Source organism: Xenopus laevis, chromosome 1L (assembly GCF_017654675.1).
Source record: "Xenopus laevis strain J_2021 chromosome 1L, Xenopus_laevis_v10.1, whole genome shotgun sequence".
In the NCBI taxonomy this organism is placed as follows: Eukaryota; Metazoa; Chordata; class Amphibia; order Anura; family Pipidae; genus Xenopus; species Xenopus laevis.
The window spans coordinates 73,412,322-73,434,053 of NC_054371.1; the positions used below are offsets into that span (position 1 = coordinate 73,412,322).

Below are 21,732 nucleotides of genomic sequence, written 5' to 3' on the forward strand. Positions count from 1 at the left end.
TTTGGACATTTTAAGGGTTTGTAATAAATAATCACCAAGTCTCCCTTTACGATAAGCACTAGTGTACCTTTTTAAAATCCAAATACGATCCCTTCAGACAAGAATACTGTACATAACGGTAAATAATAAATCCAGACAACCCAATACAGTAGGTAATAAGAGCCCCTGCCCTTCAAGAGCTTACAGTCTCTAGAAACTGCGCCAAATGGGGGGGGTCAACTGTTCTGTGTTGTTTTCTTTTCCGAAAGAGTAATTCTTCCTTAATTTTTCTTAAAACTAGTAGTATAGATTTTCTTGGTTTTCTAATTAATACTTACTGCCTCTCTCTTTTCAAATGATTAACAAATACAGTATACTGTACATTTATTGATACCCCACACATAATAATAAAACAGTACCTTGTACTTGATCCAAACAAAGATATAATTAACCCATATTTGAAGGAAAACTGGCCTATTGGGTTTATTTTATGTTTAAATGTAGTGTAGAGGTACACCTCTACCCCCAATAAAGAAATTATTGCAGTCTAGTTGCTGCCTTGGATTTGTCCCACACCTTTATATTTTCTACAGTTTGACTAAACTGGGATATCAAGCACAGGATACCCCGTGGGAAAATCCGACTAAGAGACTAGGTGAGCTTCACGTGTACTCTTATTGGTATCAAAGATGCACATGTTGTCACAGGAATATAAAGGATTGCTGCATGTTGATTCCGGCCTGGTCTGAGTTGGGAGAGGGTGGGTCCTATGCAGCCCAGAATCTTTCAGTAAACCTTTGACTTTGACTATTCCTCCTGATATGGTTGTAAATATTTATTGAGAATTCGTATGTGTGCACACAGGTTTAAATATACGTGATTGTACAACCTCAATATTTCCTTTCTGTTATCTCTAAATTGTTTCACTTTTACTTAGTGGAGGAATGTTCTCTTTAAATCTTATTTTTCTTATCATGGTAGCTAATTACCCCAGTGTGGGCCCAGCATTTTCATGATCGTGGGAGATGGAGTTTGAGGAGGCAGTGGATAAACTATGACTGCGAATGTTTATTAAAACACGAGCAAGGTTACTTAAGAATTAATCACTAAAGGATCAGTTACATTTTCTTTACCAGTCTTGCTGCAACTGCATCAGAGGTTGTTAAATGCAATTTTTAGGCCTCAGTGTTCACTGGTAAGTGGGCTCTTCCTGTGCTGGGATAACACAAGTTCATCACGGCTGGGATTTGGTTACAAATGACTTCCAAGGCAGTTTAAAATAAGATTTAACTGGGAAGTGGATTTTGAAGGTCCAGCAAGTAGAGGAGACGAGAAACTTCCCTTGGCATTTATATGCAGCACAATAGCCACCCTCTTTAATATTAACTTCTCATCATGTTTGATTCAATACTTCAAAAGAATAACCTCACCTTCACCTTCAAAGTATCTGCTGAAGTTTTTCAAAAAAAAATATACCCAAGAGAATCCAAATAAAATCCACATCAGGCCATTGTTTATCAAGCAATAGTATTTCTGTTTGTGTGCTTACTTGTCATTTGCATATTGAATGAATAATTAATATGAACTTTAATATTTAAAAAAAAAACAAAAAAAAGCAACCTGCGCCTGTGATGTTCAGTTCAGATAATCAGATTTGTCAGATCAAAGATGTCCGGACTATAAATCAGTTAAGGTCTCTGCATCAGCCTCTTCAGGCTTCGTGATCGGACTTTAATGTTGGAGCTCCCGCGGCTCAGTTGACGGTACTAATAGAAAATTAACCGTGGAGAAGAAACTGATACAGATAATCTAGCAAAAACAATTATGTAGCAGATTACTCAAGAGGAGGATTCCATGCTTTAATTTACATGAGTGGCTGTTGACATTTGTCATCTTCTGCTTTCATCTATTTTCAAACCATTTTTCCATCCTTCTCTTTCCACACACTTCACCTGTTTCTCCTTTTCCTCTATATTTAGCACACATTTTGTACCCTCTAAGTTATTTCTCCCTTCTTGATCAATCAATCACATCTTGTATTTTTTTTTAAAGGTTTTATTTATTTATAGGTTTCATCTTCGGCATCCAAAAGTGAAAAATAGCATTTCAGTGGCATTTAAATCGTACATTGGTTATTCACACAGGTTAAGCGATGCTTCACAGAGAGGAAAGGCAAATCAGGGCCTCTGAAGTCAGCAGTGGAAGATCAAACCCTTTTTTTGTACACAAACTAGGGTACATGAGGGGGGTGATTGAGCTGTGGGGACATGTGTCAACTTTCCACATATGTGGGTGAGATTTGCTTATCAGTAGCCTGGGGTGTGATTGTATCAATCATATCGGCCCATATGCCACAAATTTTTCCAGGCAACCTCTACTAATGTATGTTAACTCATAGAAGGGAGGCACTTGGTTTATTAAAGATGTCCAGTGCTTTAAAGTGGGTGGTGTAGGTAGTTTCCAGGATGATGGATGATGGTTTTGCTGGGGTAATAGTAAAAGACTATGTTCTCCACCAGACCCAATCGGCAAGCTTCTGGGGACTTTACATATGGCATATATAGTGCTTCTACTGTAAATGAATCCACTTTCCCCCAGAACTTATCAACTAGCAGGCAGGTCCAGAACACATGTAGGAATGTACCTGGGCTTGTCCCACATTTAAAACATAGGTTATTTGGATTAGGGACCATAGAGTGCAGTCTAGCTGGTGTAAGGTAGGTTCTGTGAATTGTACGGTATCAGGCTTTCATTGCTACTAATCACAGAAGATTGGGTGGGTGAGGTCATCCCAATCATCAGAGTGTAGCTGTGGGATGTCCGAGACTCATTTTGTGTAGCATTGTGCAAAGAGGTTACCTTTCTGTGCAGTAAGGATGGAGTAGATACTGTGTTTATTTGTGTTTTAAAAAACCTGTAAAAATACTAAAATGAGAATATTGATAAATGGGCCTCCCAGTGTTGGACTGGGGTTCCAGGGGCCCTTTGTAAACCTTAAACCACAGGCTATTATACCACATAATAAATATGCCCCTTAGTCTCTTTTCTGTATATACTATAATCTATTATTTAAACTATTTAGCCTCTTTGTTCTCAAACAAAAATAGGTAACCACCGTGAAATAGGCCAAATGTAAACAAAGTGGGAGGGCCCACCAAGACTTTTCCTGGTATCTGGGTGGGCTAATCCGACACTGTATACGGGTTTCTTTTCTTGATTAAACTGAGCTGGTCAAATGTAAATATGGCTATTGGACTGCATTACCTTTTCCATTTTCAAGAAGATTTTTTGATGTTTCTTGAAACTACTTTTTTTATGATCATAAACATTTATTATGCTGTGGCCCAAAACATTCTGACCATTTTATCTTTGTATCAAAAAGTAATAGGGCAGTGATTGTGATATGTTCTTCTCGTTGTTAATACAGTACAAATAAAGATAAACACATACATCTGAATGGGATTTTATCTGAAACTTTGTTTATAGCTAAACCAAATGGATTTCCTAACATCTGCCGAGAGAAATGGCTTTTATAGAAAGCTAAATGCTCTGTCTATTTTATTGTGGTTTCATTTGAAAGCAAAGTTTAGGATGTTGGAATAAATGTAGTCTAGGATAAACAGGCTCCTTGAGTTATATATTTACACATTCTGGAGGCTGTGGGTAAAGAAATGTTTTAGTGAATATTTGATTCATAGAAAGGCTGGGGCTGATGCTTCTAGTTCTTTTGCAGATAAAAAGGATGTATTTGGAGGAATGCAATTGCATGGTATCAGTTTAGTATTCAGCAAAGCCATGAGCTGATACGAAACATCTTTAGATATGGATGTCCATTAGTTAATATTGTACTTTTCCAACAGACATAAAACTTTGTTAAAAAAGTAAAAGTTGTGCAGTGGTGTCATTTGGTGTCAATCCAAATGGTCATTTACAGACAGTTCAATGTGCGAAGAGCAATTTTAGACATAAAAATTGAATCTATGGAAAAACCCCTTTTCTGGAAAACCCTCAGGTCATGAGCATTCTGGTTAACAGGTTCCATACCTGTACTTCTATTTGTTTTGTCAAGGGCTAAATGAGTGAGAAGTTTGCATAGAGGCCTATTCGTCAAAATTCGAATTTGTGATTTTTTTTAAAAAGTTTGAATAAACCTGATATTTGACCAACACAAATGTTTGTTTATTTATTGAAAATCTTGAATCTATAAAACTAGATCAAATAAAACTTTGGGGGGGAAAAACCCTCAAATTCGTACTTTAATCATCATTTTCAATGGGTCTATAAACTCTCAAAAACCTATTCAAAAACCTATTCAAATTTCTTACTATTAATATGGCATTGTATATGTTTTACACATTAAATTTGCTTTGTAATATGTTCCAACACAATTTGTACATAAGAATAAAATAATTTAATATACATAAAATGTAACTTCTTTTACAATACATTTTTTTAAAAAGAAATTGTGAGTCTTTTCATCACATCATTAATTCTGTCATTTAACATCATCACTTCATTCCTTTGGCTTGAAAGCTGAGACATAAAAGACATTATCTAGAGACCAAACGTGTATTGAGGAGTTCAGAACACAGTACATTTATCATTACAGTTCATTGTCTATAAACAAATTCAATTTATATTTCTAATCTGCTGTATTTGGAATATTCTGAGGCTGCAGTAAATTTAAATGGGTCTGAAAATAAATACTGTATAACAGTCTCTAATGTGCCAAGATGTGTGTGCTTTATTAATCCATGATTTACCAACCAAGCGTAAATCTCAAATTCACTGTCAGCATATGGATAGACAGATAATAACAGGGGCAACATATTGTCCTATTCCAGGAACCCAAAAATCAATCAAAATATGCAGGTCAAAGCAAATAGATGTCCATTAGTTAATATTGTACTTTTCCAACAGACATAAAACTTTGTTAAAAAAGTAAAAGTTGTGCAGTGGTGTCATTTGGTGTCAATCCAAATGGTCATTTACAGACAGTTCAATGTGCGAAGAGCAATTTTAGACATAACGAATTGCTTTTCCCCAGGATTTCAGTGTAATTGCATCTGCTGCAAGTATGCCTGCTCCATCAAAATGTATGCACATCTTTGATGCACATCTTTGCCAATAGGGAGTAAGTTGCTAGCAAAATTGCCAGTGAGCATGTGCGTGTTGTTAAACAGCATTAGAATGTGATTATTTTAGCTCACATTTGTTTCATCTATTGACACAACCCTTATGGGAACCCTGAAATGACAACAATTTTCAGGGTGGCAGTAGATCCAGGGTTCCCCAGTGTTAATAGATGAACTTGCGTATTAGTGTAGATGGGACAGATACAATGGTGCATGGGCAAAGTGCCTGCTTAGAAGCATAATGAATGTCATCAATATGTACAATTATTTTAGGGTGATCACACTTGCAGTTGCTTTATAAAATGAACCCTTGTTTCTTTTATGATTACAGTTAGGCCTTTCCTCAATGGTCTAATTAAAGCAGGTAGAAACACAGTGAGCTTGAACATCTTTTGCACTGAGAATTCCAGTTTAAGGTTGTTCAGAAAGTAGAAAAAGTTTCAATTTTTTACAGCATAACTGTGACACAAGTTAATTGTTTGTACGATACTTTAGTATGTATTTCAACTTTTAGGACTATTTTTCATGAAATATCATAATTCATTGGTCGTCAACCTTATTTAAATTAGAAGATAGTTTTTCTCTGTATGTGGATTTAATAGGATGAGTATAATTCAAAATTATACCAATAAAATCTGTTTTATTGTAAATAAATAATGAAATGAGCAGTTTTATCAGTAAATGTAATGCTGATGTAGATGAAAATAAGCAGAGCAAATTATTTTGTAATTACCAAAGCAATTATCCCCAGTTAGACACTAACCCCCATATGTAATAAAAAGCAAGTTTGCCCAGTAGCAATAGCCCAAAACAACCAATAAGTTGTTTGATCAGTCAATGCTTGCTGATGATTGGTTGCTATGGGTTACTGCTTCTGGGCAAATTTAGTACTTTTTATTACATAACCCCATTGGTGACTGCAATTTATACACCAGTGAGGACTGCCATGCATTGCACTGGATAAACACAAATTTTTTATTGCGCTTCAATTTTGACGCCCGTGACAATTTTTATACATGCGCCTATTGAAGTCAATGGGCGTCAACATTTTTCACTGCCAGTTTCACAAATTTATTCACTGTTGGCGAAACGTGGACATTTGCGACTAATTAGCGCCTGACAAATTTATTCGGCCATCACTAGTAATGCCAATTTCAGGGGTGAGCATAAATTGGTGGTGATAAATTTGTATGTGCTGCCACTGCAGATCGGTGATCTTTTGCCTATAGGGGAAATGAAACATAAGAGAAATGTTCTCATTTAGTGACTAATGCAGACAAATGCAGTTTCAGACATTAACCCTACATATGTAATAAAAGTTTGCCAAGGCACAATAACCATTATAATGTTTGGTTTTAAACAGGTAATTGGTAAATGCTACCTGCTGATTGGCTGCTATAGGTGAATACACCTGGGGAAACTATGTAATTACACAACCTTATCCTTTAGCAGGGTTAGATACCCTATTTAATATTTGTAAAGAGGTAACTTGCTCTTCATTTAACAGCATATAGCATTGCTTGTTAAAAACTGACTTTAGCACACATACATATGCCATTTTCCTATGCAGATCCAGGTTTCACAATGAACAGGAGCTTTGACAGCTGAGAGGAGAGGACAGCTGTGATACTAAAGCTTTGTACATTTCTCATATAATATTTTACAAGGGTGTCCTCTTGTCCAGTTTCACATTTAGATTACTTCAGCAGTTCCTAAACTGACTGCTTTCCAAACGATTGAACGTTTTGGTTTCCATATCGATAGAACAGAATGGAAAACAAACTCTTCTGAGCAGTCATTTACAGCTGCATTAACATCAGCATGATTTTTCTGCAATGTTAAAGGGATTTATTTATACTTCTCAGGAAAGTGAACTTGGCACACATAGCCTCAAGATGCATTACAACAAAGTAAAATTACAAGTCAAGAAATGGAAAAATCTTCACTGTGCAGTGAAACAAAAAACAGGATTGTAGTACAAGTATGGGAACCCACTAAATCCGGCCCTGTGAGTACAGCTGGGCCAGGTGCAGGAGGTGCACTCTGATGGTCAGAAATAAGAGACAAAATGCCAAAAAAGCAGCAAAACATACACATCTGAATATAGTCAAAATAATTTTGTTATAGGTAGGAGATCTCTTTTCTGGAAACCCATTATCTAGAAGCCTCCAAACCCATTATACAGAAGCCTCTGAATTGCAGAAAGGACATTTTCCTTAGAGTAAATTGTAAATTGTAGAGTAAAAGTGATTATGTCTTTCTAAAGCAGCTCTGGAAAGGAGAAATCCACTGACTCAGTAATCCAGGCAAATACTCTGAACTGTTACAATTTTGCAACATTTAGTTGATACATTTCTCAGCAGCATCTCTGGAGTATTAGCAACTATTGTATCAATTCTAACAACAGGGTTGACGACCCCCCCCCTCCCAGAGCTGCTTTAGAAGGTAAAAAATGACACTTTACACTTCAATATTAGATAAACTGTCACACATAGAAAATAGAAAGTAAGTTTTTGCAGACTTAAATGAAGATTGAATCTATGGAAAAACCCCTTTTCTGGAAAACCCTCAGGTCACGAGCATTCTGGTTAACAGGTTCCATACCTGTACTTCTATTTGTTTTGTCAAGGGCTAAATGAGTGAGAAGTTTGCATAGAGGCCTATTCGTCAAAATTCGAATTTGTGATTTTTTTTAAAAAGTTTGAATAAACCTGATATTTGACCAACACAAATGTTTGTTTTATTGAAAATCTTGAATCTATAAAACTAGATCAAATAAAACTTTGGGGGGGAAAAACCCTCAAATTCGTACTTTAATCATTATTTTCAATGGGTCTATAAACTCTCAAAAACCTATTCAAAAACCTATTCAAATTTCTTACTATTAATATGGCATTGTATATGTTTTACACATTAAATTTGCTTTGTAATATGTTCCAACACAATTTGTACATAAGAATAAAATAATTTAATATACATCAAATGTTACTTCTTTTACAATACATTTTTTTAAAAAGAAATTGTGAGTCTTTTCATCACATCATTAATTCTGTCATTTAACATCATCACTTCATTCCTTTGGCTTGAAAGCTGAGACATAAAAGACATTATCTAGAGACCAAACGTGTATTGAGGAGTTCAGAACACAGTACATTTATCATTACAGTTCATTGTCTATAAACAAATTCAATTTATATTTCTAATCTGCTGTATTTGGAATATTCTGAGGCTGCAGTAAATTTAAATGGGTCTGAAAATAAATACTGTATAACAGTCTCTAATGTGCCAAGATGTGTGTGCTTTATTAATCCATGATTTACCAACCAAGCGTAAATCTCAAATTCACTGTCAGCATATGGATAGACAGATAATAACAGGGGCAACATATTGTCCTATTCCAGGAACCCAAAAATCAATCAAAATATGCAGGTCAAAGCAAATATATGATTCTTTGCTATGGGTTAGTGGTCTAGGACAAATGTTGCCTACATTACTTATAGCTAGTTCTGACCTAATGGATTAAGTGGCTTTTCAACTTGAGGAGTATGTGTCTGTAATTCAACATTGTGTATTGATTTCCTTCAATATTGTCCATCAAAGATTATTCTACTGTACAACAAATACTTTATAAAATTCTTTATGGGCCATGGCCAGGTTTTTACAGGAATAAAACATAAAAGGCTGACTCTGGCTGCTGTCATTTACATTTTGGGTGACTTTAGACAATTTGTCTTTGAAGAAGGAAGTATATATTTCTGCCAAGTGGCACCATGCTTACTTAACTCTGTAATACTTTTCCATTACTGAATAAGAAAATCAACAAAAAACATTTGTTTTCAGAATCTAGCATCCAATCCTGGACCCTATGATTGCACTTTTTTTTCCAAAGCATTACATTGCTGGGGCTAAAAGAGCCAATTTTTGAAGGCCACTGACAGCTTGCATAGACTTAGGAATAACAGCACTATGCTCATTTAGGTGCACACGTCATAAATGTCTCCCTAGGTAGTCAGTCTTGTAGTTTCAGGCAGCTTATCCCCAGAAAATATAGCACTTTAAAAAATAAATCTGACATGCCCAGGATGTTGAGCCATTGAGATGGCACTGCTGAAGTATTGAAATATTGTTCACTTTCCAAATGTTTTTTTCAGTTCACAGTTGTTTTCAGATAATTCACCAGAAATAAAGATTTTTTTTTTTTTAAATTACTTCCTATTTTCTACTTGTGGCTGTTTAGATTTTTGACTTTCTTTTCTTTCTGGAGCAGCTCTGGGAGGGGGTCGCTGATTATGTAAACTGTTCTAAATTGATACATTTAGTTGATACATTTCTGTCTCTTTGGCCCTGCTGAGAAGAATCCCTGAATTTTATTAAAGTACAAGTAAACCTTTAAAATAAGTAAATGTAAAATTGATGAGGTTGCTATTCTAAGCACTTTTATTCATATTTTTTTTAATTCCAAGATATTAAAGAATACATGTACTGTTAACACAAATGAAATTACAACAGCATAACCTTCTAGTCAGTCAGAGGCTACTCTGATGTTCTTCTGGCTAGGAACCCTTTCTCAGATCTTTCCTAACCAAAAGAAAATCAGAGCAGCCTCTTTCTTTTTCCTTGACTACTTGGTGGTCAGACTGGTCAGAAACCAACCAGCAGTGTGTTGTAACAAACTTCAGTCATATAACAGCACATGTATCCTGTATTAAATAATGAATGTACATTGCAAGTGCTTAAAATAGCACCCTCATCAATTTTACATTCACAGGTTGCTGCTGAGAAATGTGTCAACTAAATGTAGCAAATTGTAACAGTTCTGAATCTGCACCTGGATTACTGAGCTTCCAGACTGACACACATTATTTCTGTTGACCATCTGAAAACAACTCAACTGAGAAAAGCATTTGAAAGATTAACAACCCCTTAGAGAGCAATTTAATCATGCTAAAAGGTGCTGGGGGTGCCAAATATGGGTTGTGATTGGCAATTTGTAACTCCTATATACCCTTGCAACCTACAAGAGGCTCTGTTTGGCAGTAAACTTGGTTTTTGTTCAACCAAAACTTGCCTCCAAGCCAGTAATTCAAATATAATTACCTGCTTTGAGGTCACTGGGAGCAACATCCAATGGAACAGAGAGCAACATGTTGCTCACAAGCCACGGGTTGGGGATCACTGCGTTCACTGTGTTCCTGAGTACTGTGCAGGGCTACTACATCAGTTATAACTGATTATTTGTAAAGGCTGATACTCACCATTCTTCTCAGACTCATTATAGTTTTCTGATATAAATAGATTATTATTTAAAAAATGGAATACGAGAAAAAAATTCAATTTAGCAAAAGTGAAAACATACTTTTCATTCAATGTGTTTTGTATGTGCAGATATAACGTTCTGCTAGCACCATTTGTTACTTTCCCCCCAGTAAATTTATGACTTCACTGAAACAGGTTGGCAACCAGAATATTGTTGTTTCCTATGATTTTGCTTTTTCTTGGCCTTCTTAGATTTCTTTGCATTAGGATTCCTTCGTTTAGTCTTGTCCTTGTACCATGGGCCCCATACTCCTCCATTAAGTTTAGGGTTGCTCCTTGGATCTCTCGGTGGGTACCGCACTGGAACGGCTGTTTTATTAAACTGTGCAAGTCTTCTTAAGAGCTGCTTTACAATATCGGGGTACCTGTCAGATAAATCGATTCTTTCATAGGGGTCAGCTGATATGTTAAAAAGCCACACAGATTTTCCACTTGCTAGAGTCACTCTTTCATTGTGCCAGCGGTTGGGTCCTACATTGCTAAAGCTTTGCGGAGGAATCCAATCTCCATAACCAGGATTTCCTGTGAGCAATTTCCAATGGTTTACCCTTATTGCTGATTGAATTGCAGTATTCCAAATACCATAACCAGCAGCCCAAGAACCATTTCTTGCTTTAGTATACATGGGGTCGATATTGTGCAGAATTTCTTGCCTTGGGGAACGTTTTCCTTCACTTATGGCCTCCCAAATGTCATAGCCATCTAATTGTATTTCCTCATCGATTTCCCCACCTGCCAAAGTGACTAATGTTGGAAACCAGTCTGTTATATGAACCAGCTCTTTACAAACATAACCTTTAATTTTCAAAATGGGGCTATGTACAAATCCAACAGCTCGTATTCCCCCCTCCCAGTATGTCCCCTTACTCCCACGTAATGGCCAGTTGTTGCCTCCAGCCATTGGCTGGCCACCATTGTCTGATGAATAAATTATAACACTGTTGTCATAGAAACCATATTTTTTCAAAGCAGTTGTTACATTATTAACAGCATCATCTAAACATGACAGCATGGCAGCATACCTTCTCCTATTTTCATTGGGTATTGAGTCATAATTCTCCAGGTAATTTCCAGGGGCTTGCAAAGGAGAGTGAACTGCTTGATAAGCAATGTAAAGGAATAAAGGTTTGTTGGGATTGTGGCTTGATAAAATCTGCTGTACTCTTTGTGTATACATTTCTGTTGAATAAATACCATTATCTTGATCCCATGCTGCATTATTATTCTCATAGAGGTCATATCCACATATGCCAGGGCTGTCACACTTATAATGATTGTAGTAGTCTCCACTACCCAGAAGTGAACCAAAGAAAGAATCAAATCCCCTCTGAGTTGGCATGCATTCTTTCTTATAAAATCCCAAGTGCCATTTTCCAACCATATGCGTCTTATAACCAGCCTTCTTGAGTTTCTGAGGCAGTGTCATATTGTCCAGTGGCAAACAGTTAGGCTGTGAAGGTCTTATTATAGAATGCTGAAGACCTGTATGGATTTGATACCTGGAAGAGGAAAAAAAAAAAAGAACATATAAAATGCCAAAGCTAGTAAAAATACAAATAAAAAAAACAGCATCACTATTTACAACATTTTGCAGCGATAATATTGAAAAACAGTTATCTGTATTGAGATCCCATTTGGATAACTTGACCATTTGGGAAGTCGAAAGAGATGGTAGCATCACCAGAAGCAATTAAGGGGCCTATTTACATTCTGATTATTTACGAATCATATTTTATCTCTAAAAAATGTTTAAAAAAACATTTCCCTAAGACTCGTGGAGTACTGTATATTGGTGGTCAAATTTTAGGAGTTTTTCAAACCACCACTAAGCTTACTTTCTCTAAAACCATGACATTTATTAAAAGATCTGAATAAAAAATTATTAATGGAAAATTACGCTAAAAGATCCAAAAAAAAAAACATTTAGGGGCAGATTTACTAAGCTCAAGTGAAGGATTCGAATGAAAAAAAAATCGAAGTATTTTTTTGGGTACTTCAACCATCGAATGGGTCAAATTCGATCGAATTCGATCAAATCGAATGATTCAAACGATTCAAAGTAAAAATCATTTGATTATTCGACCATTCGATAGTCGAAGTACTGTCTCTTTAAAAAGTTTCGATCGAATTCGATCAAATCGAATGATTCAAACGATTCAAAGTAAAAATCATTTGATTATTCGACCATTCGATAGTCGAAGTACTGTCTCTTTAAAAAGTACTTTGACTACATACTTTGCCACTTTAAACCTGCCAAGGTTCAATGTTAGCCTATGGGAACCTTCCCCAGCACTTTACTAACATTTTTTTGATCAAACAAAAATTTTTCTTCGATCATTCGATCGAAGCATTTGCACTAAATCCTTTGAATTCGATATTTGAATTCTAAGGATTTTACTTCGAGGTCGAATTCGAGGGTTTATTAACCCTCGAAATTCGACCCTTGATAAATGTGCCCCTAAAACATTCGAGTTTTTCCGGACAATTCCTTGTAAAAAAAATTCTGAAAAAAGTACAATAGGATAATTAAGACATTGACAGTTTTACGTAGGGAAGTTTTGTAGTCGAGTTTTTCATGCGTTTTACACCTTATAAGTCCATAATTTTTAGAGCTTGTAAAAAAATAGGAAAACCACAAAATTTGTAAAAAAATCTAAATTTGATTGTTAGAAAAACTGTAATACGAAACTTCTCCAAGAAAAAGTAGTCAAGGTCCCATAGAAATCCATGGGAGCTGTAGGTTTTTGGGTTTTTTTTTGCTAATAATTGTCCAAAAAACTAGAATTTTTAGAGGTTTTAGAGACATTCATATTTTTTTCAGCACTTTTTTCCATTCATACTTTTTATATTCGGATATTTTAATAGCTTTCATGGCATTCATGATTTTAGAGAATCATGGTTTCAAAAAGCCCTAATACCACAAAAATACAACTTTTAATAAATGGGCCTCCTGCCATACTGCAGACAAAAATATTTTCCCATATAGTGAACACTTCGATAGTCATATCTATTATATTTTGTTACAGTCTTCTCAATCATATCTAAAAGGATGTAATAAAAGATCCTACTGTTGTGATCCCCAAAAATTACAAGATCTTCATTTTCATGCACAGTGCTCAATTAAAATCTGCAATACAATAAACGGTCTAAGGGACATAATTGCATTGCAAATGCAATTTCTGCAAATCGTAATTCAATTAATGCTGTTTATAACATTTCTAAAACTGTTTATACATATGTACTAAATGATCAGCAACTTTTAGAAAAAAAGGAGTGTTTCTATTTTCCTGCGAAACAAATCAGTAATCAGTTTAATTATTCCCTCATGTTTGGATATTTGCGGTACAGTATAAATTTGCCATTAACTTAATGAAAACTAGCAAGCTAATTTCAGGCAGTTTCACTATGGTAAATATGAGTGCCATTTATCATACATTATTTGGAAAGAATGACGAAGAGTGCAAGATTTTCAAAATGAGAGCTTTATGGCCTCGTAAAACACTGAGCGCCTATCTATGTGCACAACAAAAATTGTTTGCAGCTCATAAATAATGCAGAGATGTAGGTGGCAATGAGTAACTACTGAATTATTTGAGGGAATACAACATTTTTATATCCACTGTGTATGGTGATGTTTTATCTTTAGCTCAAGCACAAAACACTGTATAAGCAATGGAAGTGTAATAAATTATATGCTATTGTTTTAACCATTCGATTTTATGCTCTAACATTTCCAGCTACTAATAAGGAAAATATATAATCATATTTCTATTCTAGGGAATTCCTCAGAGACCAGTGACCCTGACAAATATGTATGAATGACATGGAGGATGAGGGCTAAATATATTTTGTTCTTCTTATTCTGAATGTTAAGGGCATTTACCCAGTGTCATCATTACAGCAATACACTCTAGGGTATATTTACTAAAGGGAGAAAGTGGAAATTTGAAGTAATTTCACCAAAAATGTAGATTCCCTTCACCAATTTAGTAAAAGGAGACTACACCAAGGGGCTGATTTACCAAAACTTGAATTAATCACATTTTTTATGAAAACAAATCTGACCAAACTCCCTTCCATGATTTTAACTCATTTAATAATAATTTATTTATTTTTCTCGAAAAAATTGGGGTGACTAAACATCAAGGGAAATTTGTCCGTCAATTCGTACCGTATGTTTGACAATCTGAAAACTAAATCTTTCAAGTTTTCGCTGCAAAAAAACGACTTTTTCAGATTATTGGACGAAAACCCCAACTTTTTCGGATTATCCAGCTCCGATCACGATGTCAAGAAACAACTTCAGGGACATTTGCCACTTACTTCTACATGACCTCGACAGGTTTGAGATGGTGTATTTCGGCTTTGGATCTTTAGCGGCTTTGGGGTATTATAAAGTTTTTTTTCCCACGAAAATTTGAGTTTTCCCCCTAAAAAACCTCGACCAGAAAAAAATCGAGGTTTCAAAAATGGGCCCCCAAGTTTTGGAGAATTAACTTCACAGTGGTAAATAATTTCTCCAGGTGAACTTTCTCCAGTGAAAATTCTCCAATTCACTAGGAGCACAAGGACATCTTTTGACAAAGAAAAATTTCTCCAGGTTCATGCTGGCAAAATACCATTATAAAGATAGAGCAGCTGCTTTTAAATCTCATTATCAACATCGCTCTTTCCATGCTAATTTTCTCCATGGTGTAAATTCTCTAGAAAAAACATTTTTAGAATTTCTATTTTCAGCACTATTTTATGGGAAAAATAAACTGGCAAATTTTCACCGAGAATTTACCCAGGAGATTTTTAGTAAATATGAGATGTCTTGTAAAATTACACCGGGCAAATTGAGGTGGACTTTGGTGAAGTTACATATGTGTTGAGAACTGGTCCCACAAGCAACAACCACACATTATTCATTCATTTTTAGTGTGATTAAAAGATTAATATAAATTGTTGAAAAAATTAGAGCATTATTAGCAGTCATTGATCTCATATCACATAAAAATGATGGGCTAATTAGACTAAAACAGTTACAATTTGTTTAACTATTCCCTGTATACAGTATATTCACTGTATATCTACTATGTTCTTATGATAGTTACTATGGTAGACTCACTGAAATATGGAATTCACTGGACATTGTGTTCCCTCCTTTATACTAGCCACCCTGGACAGAAATTTCCACCCCAACTATCTTAATGGAGATTGAAGCTGACCTATGACAGTGATGGCTAGTGATGGGCGAATTTTGGGAAATGGATTTCAGTGCAGAATTCTGCTGGAGCAGCACTATTAACTGATTAATTTTGAAAAACATTTTTTTCCCATGACAGTATCCCTTTAAGACATGTCTTGGTGTGATGTAGTAGAAAAGAACATCAAACAAAAAAATTCGCGTTTTTGATGCTGGCGTCCATTTTTTTTTACACCGGCAAATTTTCCCGGCAGTTTTACGAATGTATTCGCCGTTGGCAAATGGCTATCACTAGTGATGGCACTTTTTGTTTAGGAAAGTCATTCTCTGTTAACAGCCAAGCACTAGAACTGTGCATTATATGTTTATTTGTTGTGGATTATATACTCCAGGTGAACTAGTAAAGGCTCCCAGACAGTGTTTAAAGCATAACTCAAGATCAAAAAATAAAACAATGCCTGAGGATTGTTTCAGTCTTTACTTCGGGGGTTTTTTACTAAAACTCAAATCAATCAGATTCGACCTAACTGCCATCCACATGTGTAATTCCTTTATCAAGAATTCTTCTCGAAAAAGTGAAAAATGAGTGAAAAAAGGTAGCAACAAAATTCAACTGTGACAACTCGAATTTATTTGATTATTGGACGAAAAGCAGCGTGGACCACTTTGTCATGAAACATTTTCAGGGACAGCTGCCATTGACTTCTACAAGACCGTGACAGATTTGAAATGGAGTATTTTCAAATTTGGATTTTTAGCAGCTTTGGGGTATAATAAATCAGTAAGATTTGAGTTTTTTTCTAAAAATTCGAGTTTTCCCCTTTAAAAACTCAACCAGAAAAATTCAAGGTTTAATAAATAGGCCCCTAAATGTCACACCCTTGTATTTAACTCTCTCTTCAGTGTTTCTACCTTAGATAACACACTTGGAAGGAACCATATTACTCTACTGGCAAAGTATTGTGAGAGGAAACAGGCAGAACATGCTAAATCTACTACATCACACCAAGACATGTCTTAAAGGGATACTGTCATGGGAAAAAAATGTTTTTCAAAATGAATCAGTTAATAGTGCTGCTCCAGCATAATTCTGCACTGAAATCCATTTCTCAAAAGAGCAAACAGATTTTTTTATATTCAATTTTGAAATCTGACATGGGGCTAGACATATTGTCAATTTCCCAGCTGCCCCAAGTCATTTTTTTCCCATGACAGTATAACTTTAAGTTAGGGCTGGTTTTCCACTTACATGGTCAAACAGTCTCTCTCTAGGCTTGAAAAGACAAAAATAATTGAGGTTTTTAGCTGAGAGGCCGCAGTGTTTCAGTTTAGCATTAAATCATGAATCTAGTTCAGTTGAGGAGCTAGCATTAACATAAAGGGTGCTCCATTTGGCTTGAAAAGAAAGGTATAGGGTGATGTGCTAGTAGGTGAAACCCAGTGACATCACTGTAAAGTTAACAGTGATTATGTTTGATGTTCTTTCTACAAAATCATGCATACCTACCTATCTATATCATCTTTATTTTATATAGAACATTTGCACTGTGTCATTTCTACCAGCTGGGTTAGTAGAATGCGAAGTGGTAAGCCTAACAGTGATAAACAGTATCATTAAAGGGGAACTATCACCAAAATTTTATATAAGCTTCAGCATACTGAAATAAGAAACTTCCTAAATACAATCAATTAAATGTTCTGAAATGTTTCTGAAATAATCAAGTTTATCTTCACTATCCCTCTCTTAGCATCTGTTTCTCTTCATTGTGTCTTCATACAGCAGTTGGGTCAGATGACAGTTGGGTGTCAGTCACTGACAGTTACATCCAGTATATCTTATAGGGGGTGATTCCTTTCCTAGCAGATGTATTACAGCTCACTCAAATAACTGATTTCAGTACAAACAAAATCTAAGAAAACAACAGGATTTCTGATTATTTTAATAGCGTGAGCTCTAATACATCTTCTACACAAAAGGACCCCCCTATAAGATATATTGGATCTAACTGTCAATGATTATCTGACACCCAACTGCTGCAAGAAGACAGAATGAAGAGAAACAGATGCTGAGAGAGAAATAGTGAAAATGAACTTGATTATTTCAGAAAAAGTACAGAGTATTTGATTGTATTTAGAAAGTTTCTTAATTCAGCATGATGAAGCTTATATTAAATTTTCATTTTTGAGATAGTTCCCCTTTAAGTATTCTCCTGAATTCATTGTTATTATTGATGTCCAGCACTGGCCCTAGGTCAACATCTTCTCCCAATGTTTCTTGTTTCTTGGGCAGCATCTTCTTGGAAATTTCTGGGGGAGATTAATTAAAATTATTATACAAAGGAGTGATTATGTGACTTTGCCCCTAAATATAAATATACACACAAGAAAATTATTTGGCAGTATAATAAAGCTCATAGTTTAAACTTTGTCTTCTATAATAAAAGTCATTTTGTGTTCTCCCTGCCAGTTTTATATTTTTTCGGTATAATTTATTATGTGTAACTTTGTTAATAGCATGTAACAAAACACATTTTTTTCCCCATGAAAATGAATTCATTTTTGAGTCAATTATTTTGAGTAGTACAGAGTCCCATCTTATTCTAATAGAAGAGTGAATGTTTTATTCATTTGAACAGTACAGTTTATTTTTTAAGAGCTGAACAGGTAATTGTGCTAAATGAAGTATTTTCCTGTTTAAAAGAAGAAAATGTCTCTGTAAATAAGTATTAGCACAGTGGCAGCATGGAAGACTTAGCAGAAACACCGGTCTATTGACAAAAGACATTGATGAAGGATATCTAGAGAAAATGAATCTGAAGACAACACACTGGGCCAGATGGTACACGCCCGCAGCTCCTTCGTGAGAATTTTAGCTAATCCTTTGGAAGCATGATATGGGTGGGTCTGAGGTATCGAAAATATTTTAAAAGAAAGAGTCTTACTTTGGTATAATACAAAAGAAAATGTATCTCTCTTGAGAATTTGCACTTCTACATGAAAAGAAAATTGACTGAAGGGCCATGCTTATTTATTAATTGCATAACAATCTGGGCAAACATTTACAGGTATGGGACCTGTTATTCAGAATGCTCGTAAGATGGGGTTTTCCAGATAACTGATCTTTCCATAATTTCATGTTTCATATTTCAATTTCATTCCTTAAGTCTGCTAGAAAACCATGTAAATATTAAGGGGCAGATTTATTAAGGGTCGAATTGTGTTTATTTTGGATATAAAGGATTCTATGGGAGACAACCTTTCTGTAAATTAGAGTTTTCTGGATAACAGGTTTCCGGATAACACATCCCATACCTGTTGTATAGTGAATCATTGGCCTACTATAAGGAAATATTTGGACAGCACTGACTCTATATCAACAAGCTTTATAAGGGAGGGATCCATTTCCTCCACTTAATCTTTGTTATGGCATACATTTATTTTTCTTTTTTGCAATGTTTACTGAAGTGTTTGTACTATTAGGGGCATATTTAATCAAGGGTAAAATTTCGAATTTGAAAAACTTCAAAATTCGAATTCAAAAAGACCAACCGAAAATAAGTTTTAACTTCTTTTTGTCCGAATAGCTCCGTTTTCAATCGAATAGGTCCGTATTCGGCCGAATTCGAAACATACGAATCAAAGTAATAGCGCATTCGATATAATTCGATTTTATAGTCCTCCAATTGACTCCAAATAAGTTCTCGGAGGTCCCCCATAGGCTAAAACAGCAATTCAACAGGTTTTAGATGGCAAATGGTTGAAGTCGCAATTTTTAAAGAGACAGTACATGATAAATTTCGATATTCGAATTTTCAATTTTTATTTAAATTCAAATCGAATTTGGACTATTCCCTAGTCAAGGTACACAAAAATATTTTGAAATTTGAATTTTTTAATTTAAAAATTAACCTCGACATTTAATAAATCTGCCCCTTAATGTATATTAAATTGTACATTGTTGCACATTACAGTAGTGCTATATAAATAAAGTCAGGATAATTGTGCCCCCCACACAGCATGACAACCCAATATTTGGTCCCAAATGCTGGTTTAGAACCTCTGGTCTATTCGTGTACTGACATAAGTGCACACCCTTTTTTAATATTAGCTTAATATAATACAAATCAACTGCTCTAGCTTCAGATTCAGGCTGTCCATAAGTATAAAAATAAAAACAGTGACTTGAAATGAACAACTAAAACATGTTTAGCATTGTTAGGTAGTTATTAAAAGGTTAGAAGCACAAGTCTAGTTTTCATATGTCTTCTGGTATCTCCATTGCATGCCTCCACTTTACAGGTGTCAAGCTCCTTTTATTTTCATCACTCATGTAGTGATGGGTGAATAAATTCGTCAGGCACGAATTTCTCCCGCATTGCGTCACCCGGTGAATAAATTCGCAAATCTCTTGCGAAAATTCACCGGTGTAAATTCGCCTGCGGCAATTTCCAATTTTCACGATTTTTGTGTGAAAACGCTCGATTTTTTCAGTGAAAAGGTTCGAATTGCTAGATTTTGCATGAATTTCTTGAATATTTCAGGAAAACGTCTGAATTTCACGAATTTTTTGTGAAAACGCCCAAATTTCACGAATTGTTTGTGAACTTTCCGTTTCCACGGGAGAGATTCGCCCATCACTACACTCATGGAATATTAAAAAATCCACAACTTTTGGAACTGTGATCATGGTAATTGGGGTTTTAATTAAATGTCCAGTCCCAGTAACCTGCAGTTCTAAGCAGCTGGCTAAATATGTATTCAATATTACATTTTACATTAAAAGCCTCAAAAAGAGCGCCTTTCAGTAGGATCGAAAACCTTTTGTTTTTAAATAATTCTTGACAATATTTGGAGTGATCCTGACATCCACAAACAAGATTTTTAAATTTTTCAGTACTGTGCATTTTACATAAATTATTTTTTATTTTAAATGATTGCATTACAGGTATCGAATCCGTTATCTGAAAACCCATTATCCAGAAAGCTCCAAATTACGGGAAGTCTCCCATAGACTCGATTATAATAAAATAATCCAGATTTTTTAAAATGATTTCCTTTTTCTCTGTAATAATAAAAGAGTACCTTGTACTTGATCCCAACTAAGATTTAATTAATACTTTTTGGAGGCAAAACCAGCTTCTAGGGTTTATTTAATGTTTATATGATTTTCTAGTAGACTCAAGGTATGAAGATCCAAATTACAGAAAGATCTTTTATCCTTTAAACCTCAGGTCCTGAGCATTCTGAATAACAGGTCCCATACCTGTACTTTTTTGTTTTTACTTTATCATAGAGGTCTATTTCATAAAAGATCGGATTTTAGTGGTTTTAAAGGTTTTTGAAACCACGACTCACAAACTCTAAGGGGATTCATCAAAGGTCGAATTTATATGAATTTTTTTTTACTCTAATAAATTGGTATGTACTCAAAACTTGAATGTTATCTTATTTAAGGGAAAACTAGAACGTCTAAAAATCGAACGAATTGAAACTTAAATTGAATTGGAATCGAATTCTAGTGAAACTCAATTCAACTTTTTTCTCCGAAAAAAACTTGAATGTTAGGAAGGCAATTAACATCTTCAAATGGTTCAAATGGGTCAATGGACCTCTGCCATTGATGTGTAAATGAATTCGGCAGATTCGAATTTACATACGAGTTGATGCATTTAAATTTGAATTTTAACACAAAAAAAATCGAAAATTCAAATTCGAATTTACCATTTGAACCTTAGCAAATCTGCCCGTTAAACTACCAATGTCATGGCATTTATAAAAAAATACGAATAAAAAAAAACTACAAATGGAAAATTATGCTGAACAATGAGTTAAAAAATCAAAAACCTCTAAAAATTGATTTAAAGTGGCCCAATAGGATCCCATTGACTTCTATAGGACCTGACAACTTTTTTCTAGCAAAGCTTTGCATTAGTGGTTTTCACAATAAATCTTGAATTTTAATAGCTTTTTAAAAAAATTATAAAACCATAATTTGTTTGAAATTTGTGGAAAAATAAATTTGATTGTTAGTAAAAGGGCACCATAATGTAATGACTATTAAATTATAGTGCTAGGGTTTTGCCCTTCATTGCTATGCATGTTTACAGACATAAC

The 21,732-nt window shown here is 34.9% G+C and overlaps 1 protein-coding gene across 1 annotated transcript in view; it reads right to left on the reverse strand.

The window, feature by feature from the left end:
- Nucleotides 1-9,505: 9,505 nt before the first annotated feature.
- Nucleotides 9,506-21,732, reverse strand: part of arsj.L (arylsulfatase family member J L homeolog) — a 41,723-nt gene continuing 29,496 nt past the window's right edge. The window contains exon 2 of the mRNA XM_018251572.2: nucleotides 9,506-11,929. Within this exon, the coding sequence (XP_018107061.1) occupies nucleotides 10,546-11,929 (1,384 nt within the window). The 3' untranslated portion in view covers nucleotides 9,506-10,545. The remainder of the gene's footprint in view (nucleotides 11,930-21,732) is intronic.